The sequence below is a fragment of the Athene noctua genome, chromosome 22 (assembly GCF_965140245.1).
Source record: "Athene noctua chromosome 22, bAthNoc1.hap1.1, whole genome shotgun sequence".
NCBI lineage: Eukaryota > Metazoa > Chordata > Aves > Strigiformes > Strigidae > Athene > Athene noctua.
The window spans coordinates 5,741,188-5,754,242 of record NC_134058.1 but is presented as its reverse complement, the minus strand read 5'-3'; the positions used below and the strand labels follow the sequence as shown (position 1 = coordinate 5,754,242).

At 39.6% G+C, this 13,055-nt stretch overlaps 1 protein-coding gene across 3 annotated transcripts in view; it reads left to right on the top strand.

Annotated features, from left to right (window-relative positions):
* MTOR (mechanistic target of rapamycin kinase) overlaps positions 1 to 13,055 on the top strand; it is a 66,779-nt gene that overhangs the window by 27,316 nt on the left and 26,408 nt on the right. For all 3 annotated transcript variants that reach the window (XM_074924604.1, XM_074924601.1, XM_074924603.1), the window contains 2 exons: positions 9,223 to 9,298; positions 11,234 to 11,373. In XM_074924604.1, the coding sequence (XP_074780705.1) occupies positions 9,223 to 9,298; positions 11,234 to 11,373 (216 nt within the window). The remainder of the gene's footprint in view (positions 1 to 9,222; positions 9,299 to 11,233; positions 11,374 to 13,055) is intronic.

Sequence of the window (13,055 nt, the reverse complement as noted above, 5' to 3'; positions counted from 1 at the left end):
GACCCCTCCTGTCAGAGTCTATGCACTTTGGAAGTCTGTCTCAAAGCATCTTATATACTATTCTTCTGTTTACCTCCACCCCCCTGAAGCTATGAAGAGCTTTCTGGCCCCTCCCAGTTCATCGTTTATATCAGGTGTCTACAGGGTGAAATTGGAACAGGTTTCAGCCAGGAAAGGTTGGGAAGAGTGGGAGAGACTTCACTCAGTTCTGTTTTGAAGGGGTGTGGGAGAGAGCTCGGAAATGAGGAGAGTTTCCAGCAATTATTGCCTATTGGATTGTAGCCCTCTTGGTGACTAGTTCTGGCACTCCAATAATGTAAGAGTGTTAGAGGTCCAGAATGTGAAAGGGCTGTCCAAACAGGATGAGTTTATAAAAGTTCAAGGAAGGTAACTCCATGGTAGGTAGCCCTAGATGCAACAAGTCCTACTAATATATTCCCCAGAAGCTGTAGGGGGTGACTCTGTTGTATTTCTTGAATTTGCTAAAATATTACCTAAATTACCAGTTCAGCATCTAATCCTCCTCTCTCAGGACACTGGTGTCTCTGCACTTTGTTTTGTAGGATTCAGTGCTGTTCTTTTTAGAGATGGAATATCTCAGGGTGGGATGGAAAGAAGTCTGAAAAATATGTAAGTCAAAAGCTATGCCTCTGTACTCATAGTGGACAAGCAAAAGGACATAAAGTAATGCTAAAAGACAGTCTAGTTAAGATTGACAAGAGATGGGTTGTACAGGGAATGTGATCTGTCTAACTCCAGTATTATGGAGGCCAGTTTATTAACAGCGTTTTAAAAGAGGAAAATCTGTGGGTAATTAAAACGTCCACAGTTAGATAAAGTGTAGATTTAAGAATAAATCTTAGATCTTTAAACACTCAGAAGTTAAGGAGCATTTCCTCTTTGATATCTTTTAGCAGTTCAAAAGTTGATAATAGCTGTTTGATCCCAAAGTAGAACTGTTTCAGCAGCGGTGCAGCCTTTTGCAAAAGGTCTGCCACTGTTGTTCTAGATCCTTATGGATAAGTTGTTTCTCCACAGGCCAGCTGCTCTGTAATTGCCTGACATGTAGGTTCTTGCATCTTCCTGCAAAGTGTCTGATTGTGGTAACTGGCAGAGATAAGTTGCAGATGGAGGAGTAAATGATTTATGTATCTGCTTCTGGGGTAAATGCCATGAAAGCTTCTTGGTGTCCAAGAAAACAAAAGAAAGCTAATCTTGCTTTTTTTTTTTATGAAGAAAATTAGGACAAACCCAACTGACACATACTATCTTATATAGAAGTTCTTTTGCTGATCCAAAGTGACTGCTGGATTTCTGCCTAATTAGAAAAGATTAGAAAAGCCTTACTGATCTGACATAGACTTCTAGAAAAATAGGAAGCACAATTTCTTGTTGGTGTGGTTTCTCTTCCTCCTTAGCTTTGTTACACTTGCTGCTAAATGCTTTGTTTCTGACTCCGGTTTGCACCACAGCTGGCTAATAGTTTTTCTGCAGAACAGCAATGAGAGACCCCACAGGGTGCAAAGATTCAGGAAGGTGAAAGCATCAAAGCACTCAAGGGGCAGAATATGAATACATAAACCTGAATTTTCTTAGAGGAGGAATAGGGAATCTTTTGGAGGAGGTCAGAATTAGATCTGCAAACAGGCAGCGTGTGAGTGTCTTGAGCTTCGTTGTGGGTGACTGCCTGTGTGCTGGATTTCAGGCAGAAACCTCTGTAGTCCGTAGCATCAGCTGGTGAGGCTACTGTGTGGTATTGGTGACCTGACAGGTTGCCAGAGATATGCAAGTACAATTTGATTAAAATACTGAGGATACCTCCACAGCAGACCGTAGGCTTCAGTCACGTTTTTGTCATGGACATTCCAGAAACCTTCCATAGCAAAATTGCTTTTTATACTTCAGACCAGAAAGTGCCACTGCACATAGATGAAAGCCTGACCTTTTTGTTCTGCCTCTAATCCCGTCTGAGCCCTCTTCCAGCTGGAGCTTCTGTCATTCCCAGGGGCAAATTCTTCTCAGGCTTCCTCTGATGAGAAACATGTTTTTGTTGAAGTTGGAATAAAGAATAGGACAGTCCACACTCTGGCTTCTCTGCCCCAAAAAGCCACTCTACTGACACCCCCATTGTGTTACACAGGACTTTGATCCATTCTGCTCTTACTCACCATAACTCATCTGTCCTGTGCAGTCTGAATTTCACACACACTCACATCATGAGGGGCTGATGTGGAAGAGGGGAGCCACTTGTAGGTCCATACATTTCCTCTTGATACAAATTCTGGCAGGATCAGAGATTCAGCCAAACTCTGTTGCACACAGATGTTACAAAACAGTGCAGAAGGGCCTCCAAATCCCCTCTCTAAACTGGAGTATTTAATTGGAAATAAGACAGCCAGGGTTTTATTTTGGGTTCAGCCTCTGATTTGTGTACCCTAATGCAAGCCATCTTTTTCTTGTGTATTTTGATTTTACCTGTTTTAAAACACAGATAATACTTTTTTGTTCTCTCACTTTATTCTGAGGGGGTGACAGCAGACATATTATGCAGGAATGGAAAAGAGCACAAATCTTCCCATCTGTCGTTACTTTTGAGGAAGTGTTAAGAGAGATTTGGGCAGACAGATCTCTCTTGGCAGAGACCTTAACTTTAATGGAATTTGACTACTTTATGAGTATTTGAAAGATGAATCTGTCCCTGTTGCTTGGAGAACTGAGTATAGTCACTTAAGCAGCAATAGCTACTGATGCTAGTCATTGCCAGATTAGGTCAGTTGTAGAAGTTGACAGTCTGTAGGAAACTCTTCCACTGGTATGTACTAGTGTACTTACAACTTGAATTCAGGATCCTGTTCCGTTTTTATAAAGAGGCATAGTTTTGGGCATAGCTAGAGAGAAACTAGTTGTGATTATTGAATGGGTCCTGGTGCTATTTTTTTTTTTTTCTTTCCCCAATACTGATAGAGAAATTAAGTATCATTTGGTCTGAAATCCATCACCCTAGTTTCCCTCCATTATATTTTGTATGTGAAAATATTCTGCTACATGATAGCTAAAAGGATGAGATCTAAAGTCAAGAGCATGAGGCAAATCCTTTTTGACTTTGGTAATAATGTATGTTTGAAATGGTTGGGAGAATTGAGTCTAAACATGATTGCAGTTAATACGTACCCTATGCTTACAATGTTGGTTGATGTTACCAAATTCAAGTATATTAGTATTACTTGATTAGAACCAGCTATCTCTTGTAGCTGGAGGGCCAGATTAAATCAGAGGTGGGTTTAAATGACTGCCTTGTCTGGGAAGCTGTTCTGGCAGGTGTATGTGAAGCTGAGACAAGAAGAAAAGCTCAGTGCCCTGTGGCTATTTATTTGGTAGCCTGTCTTTGCAAAACCCTTAATAGGCATCCGGCAAATGCTCAGAATCTAGCATTCCTGGTGCTCGCTGAGATGGCAAAGGCTCTCATCAGCGCTCTCCTGGCAGATCACAGGAGTCCATACTTTGTTGAAGCTCTGTGAAATACTGCTTTCCCCTCCCAGGAACTGTGAAACTGTTCACCTCTGGCTTTGGAGATGCTCATAAATGTTCTAACATTCACTCTGCTATAGCTTTACAGTAATGAGTAAATCCCTAGTAAAGACAAATAAAATTGTCTACTTCAAATACTTATTGTAAATCTCTGAAGTTATGTAGGAACAGGTAGAACAAATGAGAGGGCCTGATGAGAAACAAAACACTGATACTTCCTACAATTATTTGTGATTTTTATTTAATGTATCACTTCTTTGCATAACCAATACACAAAGACTCTGGCTCTGTTTCACCTTTTTCTGCTATCATCTTCCTTGGCAATTTTTTTCTTCTCTGCCTTCACTGAATCAGGTTAATAAAGAATAGGTGATAGAAAACTTTTTGCAGCCTGAGCAGCAGGGTGGGCTAAGAATTTTATTGTAACAGTTTTTACTGCTTTTTCTTTCAGATCTCATGAATGTTGTAATTTAATTTGCAAGCATTTATATCAAGATTGGAAATTTGTCCAGTTTTAATGCCTGTGAGCAAGGTGGTGCACCCTTGCTGTGAAAGGCTGAAGGGGCTGCTGCCCTGGCCTGTAAGCTGTCAGTCATCACAGCTGTTTATTGAAAACAGCTCTTTGCTGGTATTGGTTTCTCAAACATATTTATTCCCAGCATGGGAATAATTTTTAGTGGCATGATGGAAATGCATTGGCCTTTGGAGTTGTTCTGGGGACAATTAGTAGTTTTCTGAGGTTTACTGAATCAAGGACTCAGAGATGCCTGAAAACAAATAAACTGTAGAACTGGGGAAATGGGCCAACACAGCCAGTTCCTTGTGCCAGAGGATTATCTGTTCCCCAGAGTATCCACAGAGGAGCAGTGCCTTCCACTTCTAATCCCAGAAGCAAGCTCTTAGCACTTCTTCAGAAGGAAAAACAAGCTTGACTTAGGTTGGTAGAATCTGTGACACAGAGGAACTTTTTAAACAAACTGGGGGAGACTAAAAAAAAAAAAAGAGTTTGGCTTCTTGACTAGACTTCATACACAAGGTGCTTTATTGCAAAAACAAGGTTTCTCTACCAAGTTTTGACATGTTTTCAGGCAATAGGGAATGTGTGTGTGCCCTCACAGATAGGATTGGGATCTCCTGAAAGGGCTCTGTTAAAAGAAAGTTTTTCATTTTTATGGAAAGGTAGGTAAGGGTCTAGTCTTTTACTTCTGAGTTCTTGGAGATTTAATATCTTTTGAGTGACAGAGAATATTGAGACACTCTCAAAGAAAATGGAAGACTGGAAAGCTCCCAGGACTGTATAAAAGAGAATATTTCTGGTAAACATTAGACATCTATGCCTGGGGTTTGTGGAGGAGAAAAGTCCATCACTTGAGCATTCTTCCTGCTGAAGACAGTAAAGTTGTTTTTCATTTCCAGTTCATGTCTGATTTCTGTTTAAATAGCCTTTATAATATACAAACAATAGGAGTATCTTTCTCTTAAATAGTGTTCTTTTTTCTGATTCTAGCTTAGCATGCTCCGTTTTAGTCCTTTGCACATTTAACCTTTCACTACTAATAAAATTCAAAGATTTAAGATTTTTGACCATGATTTTTATATCAGGTAGTTTGCCAAGGGTAGTCACTTTGTTCAATTACTGTCATTCCATCCCTACAAATTTTTTTCATTAGGTGCCTTGTCACACTTTAATATCCCACTTGTCATGATCAAGTGCTACAGATAGGTTAGGGTTGGGCAGGAGGATTGTATGTTATCCTGACTACAGTATAGATATTGATTAATAAACAGGGGGGGACATTATCTATAATCTTGACTTTAACTTTTCACAAAGCTTTCTGTGCCAGTCCTTATCCACCTGCCCCTTACAGCTGCTGAAGATTGTGCACTTGGAATATTGGAATTAATGCTTTTCTTATTGTGATTTACATCAATTTTAATTCTACTGTGCTGCATTATGTAATTATGCAGTGAGTCCAGGTGAGCCAAACTCATACAAAACTTCATTGATGAAAATCAGTTTTACAACTAAGTAATCCTCATTCAGAAGGAAAATACAAGGATGGGAATGTTGCTTTGTTGTTTCTTCTAATCACTTTGTTTATTGCATAAAATGTGAAATAAAATGGTGGGTATTAAACAGTGAAATTAATACATTAGTTCAAACTATATCAAAATCTTGGTGATATGACTTAGGCAATCTTTTTATTTCTGTGGACTCCCATTTTAATAGTCTACCTGCAAACATGAGGACAGCTCTGTCTTGAAATAGTTTCAGAAGATTTTACGTACATGTGGCATTTGAAAAATATAATTTTGAAATGTTTTACTAGAACATTAATACGGGAAGACTGCCAGTCCAGCATAATAGCTGAATACTTAGGCCTTTCCTGAAAGATGACATATGTTAACCTATGACCTACCAAACTTATACCTAAAAACTTCCAAGTAAGGAGATAGGCATCTTTTATGACCTGCTTCTGAGCCTTCAAGTAAAGTAGGTGGTAGTGGTGGCTTTTTTCTAGCTTCTAAACAAAAAATGAACAGATGAATATGTTCTACTTTCAGTGAATGTGGATCTTCACCTTAATATTAAACTTCATAGTATCCTGAATTGGGAACAACAGGAAGGACACAACCCAGTAAACAAAGACTTCAGTTACAGTCTGCTGAGTTAGCCAACAGTATTGTTTCTATCTTGAGAAATGTTTACCCACCTCTCCTTTAATCAAGAAAGATTTTGTAGTTTATCTTTTTCCAAATACAAGGAGAAATCTATCCCCCTGATTCTAATCCGGTAAACTGCTGTGATTTCCAGCAGCAACACTGTGACTAAAACCCCCTGGCAACTCTGCCTGGCTGGAATATTAGTCCTTCAGGGCCTTGTCTGTGTGCCTGGATGCTTTTCGGTAGTGTTGTTCATTCTGTCCAGGTTCCAGCACAATAACTAGAAAACAGCTACATAGTGCTTTAAGAGCGTTATAAAATTTAAGATGATTGTTCTGCCTGAGCACAGACCTCTTCAGATCTGCAGGGAGAGAGGCAATGCCTTAATGGTAGGAAGGTGAAAGGATAGGGAAGCACAGAATGCCGTGAGTTCTAAATATGTGTATTGAATGTGTTAACAGGAGTCCATGTGGAAATGTTTTTACAAGAGAAGTACTGTCTTCAGGCCCACTCTCGGAGAATTTGTATGCAGAGTTGTGGGTCTGTTGAAAATACATTCCAGTCAGCTGTGGTAGTAGTGATTTTTGGGAACTATCAATATACTTCCAACACTCAGAGCACGCTGCATCCAGCAGATGAGAAAAAGCAGAAATCTGAGGTCTTTCAAAACAAACAAAAACCCTCCAAAACACAAGATGAGAACTTAATCCACAAACAGCTGTGTTTCCCTTGGTCTGTAAAGCTGAATAGCAAAATGATGCAGTGATTACCAAGATCTTATTCCTCTGAAGAAATACATCAGTGAATGTTCAGCCATATTAATAAAGCCCACTTTGCATGAGTCTTGCTTTGGGTGGATTTTTGTACAACTGACAGTTGTATTTCTCTGTTTAGCTCTATTTCTGCCAAAGCAGTGAACGTTGTTGCTCCCCTCTCCCCCCATTTTGTGTATATGTTATTTCAACGTGATATGTCAAAACATGAAATAATTGGCAGGAGATTTCCCAGTCAGTGCCTTATCCTAGTCCACAAAATTACCTATCTTTACTCACTGTGTGGGCTAGATCATTTGTTACAAGAGAGTAATTTATGATTAATAATGACAAGGCAGTATTATATCTACTGCTGCGTATTCTTTTAAATCAAAGTTGTTCTCCTTCCTCTTCCCTTTTTTCCCATCCCTTTGTTTAAACCTAGCTATAGACAGCTTTGAAACATTTAATTCTACTTTGGACAGCCAGGAAATATGAAACAAAAAAAAGAGTAATTGAGTGCACCAGGGAACATCAGCAAAAGAGCAGTGTTAATTGTTGAAGAATAAAAGATAATGGCCAATTTTCTCAGGAAGCATTGACAAGAAAGATAAGTTGGAAGTAATTAACTGTCTGACATGCTGGAAGTGATGTTTCTGCCAGTGGCTCTAAATCGTTGGGATATGAGATGTGACAGCCATTTATCACTTTTATGAGGCACTGCTGCATAGCTTTCCCTTGGGAAGCATGGAATTAGTATGTTCTTTGACTATCTTGCTAAAAAAAAAAATGCATGCATGTATTTCAAGTGCTTCCCATTTTTGGGTGCCTGTCTTGAACTGTGATTATGGTGCATTTGTAGCCTGACTAAATCTGATTTGAGCTCAAGCCATTCTGAGGTCCTATTTCCAAGGGTATTTTATTTCACCTTCCCAGATACGCAGAGTGTGTCTAGGAGTTTGATTCTTTAGTTGTCAGGAAAGGGATCTTCTACAGGCAGAAGAAATAGAGCACCCATTTGAAAATTTTCCCTCTTGTCTGTTTAGAGTACTACCTTTAATACTATAGATTTCCTTGTCTCTTACTGATCAACAGGCCTCTCATAGAGGGAAAAATACACAATCATTCTGATGAGAGCAGACCAGAAGGGACGTTTCTGAAAGCTGCCTCTGTCTGTGACAGTATATTCAAAGACCATTGAAAGTCTCTTTGCATTGCTCTCAGTTGACATGTCTTGTTTTGTTAGGTTATGCTGTTTCCATTCCAAATGTTAACTAGTATTAAAATTGGACTGTAGTGTGTGTTGTGATGTTGTTTTGAACAATGTGCACTTCTTGTTCTCCAGAACCACTAGAGAAAGAGAGCAGCAATGAGCAAGAGACTGTAAATAAGCTTTATAAAATAACAGGAGCATTATAAAAACTTTATTTCCTCATTACCTTGTGGTTTAGCAAAAGCACTGATCAATCACCAAGCGCCAATGTGCAGACAGAGCTATTTCTGATAGTAAGATCAGAAAAACAATGTGAAATAGAAATGATTTAAGAGAATAGCTGTAGATGGTGTTGCTGAACTGGAGAACCAGGCTCATGAGTAGCCCATTTGCTTGTGCTTCACAAAGTTCAGCTGCCCTTGCAAATCAGGGTGCCTCACCGGTACAGAGTGAAGACTGTTTGTGATCACAGGAGTTTCTGGCATGTTCTTGAAAACCAGAGAAAGAAGAGCACCAGCGCTGGTTAGTACCAGTGCAGAGGCATTATATAAAACATGAAACTGAAAGTAGGGTTGGCTGCAAGCTTTTTGTGTGTGTTCCTGGTGACATTTGTCAACTGTTCTAATGATCGCTTCCTGGATCATTAAAATCTCTACTCTGATTTTTAAAGGAATGGGCGGTCTGTTTAAGAAAAAGGGGAAAGATGCAGAACTGCAAAGCTCTTAAGTGTAGCTGTTTGAGAAATTATGGCTTTCAAACTATGGGCAGCTGTTCTTCTCCCTATGCAGGCTGCTATTTAGAATTGATAATCATATAGAACACCGTTTCATGTAAGAAATCTTGAGAATATGTGCAGAGAATATGTGTGCACCTATTGTTTTGCAAATATGTAATCACTGTGTGTCTTATGTAGTCTAATCATTCACTTGAAAGATTTAAAGAAAAAGGAGGGTGTTCCATTGGTATTTCTAAATGATAGAGCTTGGTATTATCAAGCAGAAGCTCATACCACCCCCTAATAATTGCCAACTGTGTTAAATGGTCTTTCTCTTCCTACCTTTTTAGTATTAACAATAAACTGCAACAGCCAGAAGCAGCTGCTGGAGTACTGGAATATGCCATGAAGCACTTTGGGGAACTGGTGAGTCCTGCTGGATAACTCTTCTTCATGTCTTATGTTTTCACGTTTCTTGGAGGTTTTTTTAATGTCTTTGTGTGTGTGGTGTAAGGTGGTGGTGTGTTTTTTCAATCATATTCAAGTTTGATCCCTGCCCATAATACTGCCTTGTTCATACTGAAGGTGCCTTGCTGCCTGTGGGGATGCACTGCATACAGGTAGGATAGCTGGGGAAGGCTGCAAGAACCTGACTTGGAGGAGACTTTAGCAGCCATTGTTGACACTAAATGCAGCAGTGCGGAGCTAGCAACTTTACAAAATAAGTCATTTTATTTAGAAGATAGGAAGGGAGGGAGTAAGTTCCTGTTCTAAGCTTTAAATGCTTGAGGGTTTTTGAGAAACTGCATCAACACCTTCCAGGTAAGGATTTAATGGAAGTTGTGCCTCTAGCCTCACTCATCCAGGAGGCACATGAATTTGCTGGCGAGTTCACAGATATTTAGAACAGCATATTATCTAGTCCCTTACAATTTTGACTGCTCATAGAAATAAAATAATCCCGTTCTGCATTTGTTCTGGGTCTTTCTCTGCACGACTTACCTTTTTTCCTCTCTTCTTTTTTATAAGCATTTAATTTATGTTCAGGAACTAAAGCATCTATGCTCTGCTGCCAAGTCTATTCTGTTAAAAAGATGATTTTTGCAATGATAATTCCTGCAGTGCCTTGGGGTCATTGGGAAAAGGAAGGCAGCCCCAGCAGCACATTAGATTCACCTCTTTCATTAGGAACCACTAGAAAGTGGGAACAGGTATAAGCGCAGAATGGTGGAATTCTTTTGGTGCAGGATTATGTGTGGTTTTGACCTAGGCTGGAAAAAAAGTCCTTTCTGGGAGAAGGACTTCAGAACATCTTTGCAGGTTCTTATGGTTCTTTGGGTGGATAGAGCAGAGCTCTGTTACCTGATTCTGACCTCACTCTTTAGCAGCAATGTAGTTCTAGCAGTAGATGTAGTTCAAAACACAGAGTTTGCCAGAATAGGCAGTGAAAAGAAATGAAGAGGAGCTGTGAGGTCTACTTTCAGGAACTTACTTGAAATGTTACAGCTGAGCTGAGAAGTTAAAAGGCTGGTATATAAAAGTGGAAGACCTGGCATGCAGAACATGGTTTATACTGACCCTGCCCACAGGGCTGGGAAAAGAATCTATTCTGCAGCCTATGTCAAGAAATGAGCTGCCAAGGACTGAGCAGAAAAACATTGGCAGAGATAAGTATGGAAAAAATATTAAGGCATTTTATTTCTTGAAAATTAGAAACAAAATCTTGAAACAAAGGCTGAAGAAAAGTTTGTGCAGCTGATAAGGATCATTGCTTGGCTTACTTATAAAGTCTTTGTTACAAACCGCAGCCTTTACTTGTGAGGGCTGTGATTAGACCCCAACGTCATACTACCTGCTGAATTAAAAAATGGCCTAGCAATAGCCAGACATATAGTGTACTGTTTGTTTTAGGTTTTTTTTCCAGTTAGTCACTCCATTCCTGAACACAGGACTGTTCTTGTTTAAATGCAAGCATGTGCAATAATGGGAAGTGAATATTTTATAGGTTTAACCTTTTTCCTATTCCACTCACTCCCCCTCTCCAAAAAGAAAAGCACCAGCTACTGAGCTAGTATTTTAATGTCACTGAATAGGGGGATGATGGTTGACTGGTACCTCTGGTAAACCTGAATTCGTTTCTGTGCAGGTGAAGCAATACTCAGGATTCCTGGTTTTTTGCACTATCTCAAGGCTTTTCTCTGTACTGTAGAAGTCCATGAGGATAATTAGAATGAAAAAAGGGCTAAGTGAACACCACAGACACAGATTTTTTCCAGGAGAAGCTGTGGTAGTTAATATAGAATGGGGAATGTTAATCCCACTGTTTATTCTGATTTTTTTTTTTTTTTTTCCCCCCTGTAGGAAATTCAAGCTACCTGGTATGAAAAGCTTCATGAGTGGGAAGATGCTCTGGTGGCCTATGACAAAAAGATGGACACAAACAAAGATGATCCTGAGCTGATGCTAGGGCGCATGCGGTGCTTGGAAGCACTTGGTGAATGGTAAGAGGGAATACCTGAAGACTGAGGAAAATGGTGCTTTTAAAAATGGTGCCTAACTCTTCTCTGGATGCTGTCATCCAGGTGAAATTTTTTTTGCATGAATTCCTATTTACTCCTGCTTGCTTAATAGCTTGAGTATTTCCAGTGACTTCTCACTTTGTTCATTGAAGTCAGAATTGATAACAACATCTCTAAGTCTCTTGGGACAGGCCATCTAATAAGTTAAGGTCTCTCTGAAAGAGAATCTGTAGTCTTATGATCAGATCAATCCATTTGTAACAGGAGGAAATTGTAAATGGAGGGGACCTCTCTGGAAACATTAACTGAGCAGCACTTGTCAAAAACAATCATAAAAGGAGCTTGTTGTGGCCTTCTTTTTTAAACTCTGATTAAAACATGAGAGATTTCTGCATTTATTCATGGTCAGACCTATGTCTATCCAGAATGTCTTTTGCACAGGTGAAATTGTCTGCTTCCCAATAGTCACCTGGATGTAAGATTATGCCAAATAAATTGCTCCCACTTTAAAACCCTTTTGTCCATCTTGTAGATGGCTGACTTGTTAATTATTACTCTTTTTTTAGCATTCATTAACCATTGTCTTTGTGGACATTGGGTATTTCAAATTCTGTGTTAAGTATGTGTTGTGAACATGTAACTGATTAGAGTCAGGTTTTGTGAGAGGGTGAGCTAGTAGGGACTTAAAACTTGCTAGTTAACTGGGGGCTTCTCTTTTTCTCTCTGTTCACTTCAATTCAAAGAAGATAATTGGAGAAGGCATCCTGTGCACTGTAGCATGCAGTTCTACCCAGGGGCATATGTGATTTGGTCCAGGTTCCGCCTTTCTACTGAACTTTTCATGTCACTAGAGCTCTCTCCTGATGGGTCCTGACGTGAACCCATGGGATGGCACAGAGTAAGGAGATTCCTCTTCACTAAAGTCATTTTACTGTTAGAGAAACAGAGCTGTTTGAGAAACCTAATTCTGACAGCATTTTTCTGCCCTTTTTGTTTCTAGATGAGGGTGAGGCATACTGGGCGTAGTTTTTTTCAGTAGGAAAAATAGATTTCTCCCTCCCTCCTGCAGGACATGTATTTGTGTAAAGCGTCCTCTCTGAACCATCTTCTTCACATATCAGTGACAAATATATTACAAAAGGATGCTTTTCTTCTGTTGGAGCTAGGTATTGTGCATCTATTGAGAGTCTGCAGTGATAGGAGTAATCACAATCTCACAAAGATCTGTGTGCCTGCTGTTGTGTCTCTGTCTGACACGTTTTTCCAAATTGAGATGTGCCTTTGCAAAGTGCTGTCTGCTACCTTGTAACTGTCTATAGAGACATGCTGAGACTGAGGATCCCATGGTTTGGCTGCTGATATTCTTCAGGAGTGTTCAACTTGACTATTTGTGCTGCTGGAATCTGCTTGGCAGAATATGACAGTTAATCTAGAACTGATATTATACAGCACCATTATCTCAGTACTCTGTGCAGTGACGTTTTGAAAGCCAAAATATTCTTAGCCATTTGTGTCCTGATGTAGTTTTATCTGCAAGAGCCATACTACTTTATTGGCATCTATGAGGTCCCGATTTACTGCTGTTGCTAGATTTGTCTTGGTTTTCCATTTGTTTTGAGGTGGTTGTTTTTTGTATCCTGGACCATTAAGCTGTCAGAATGACT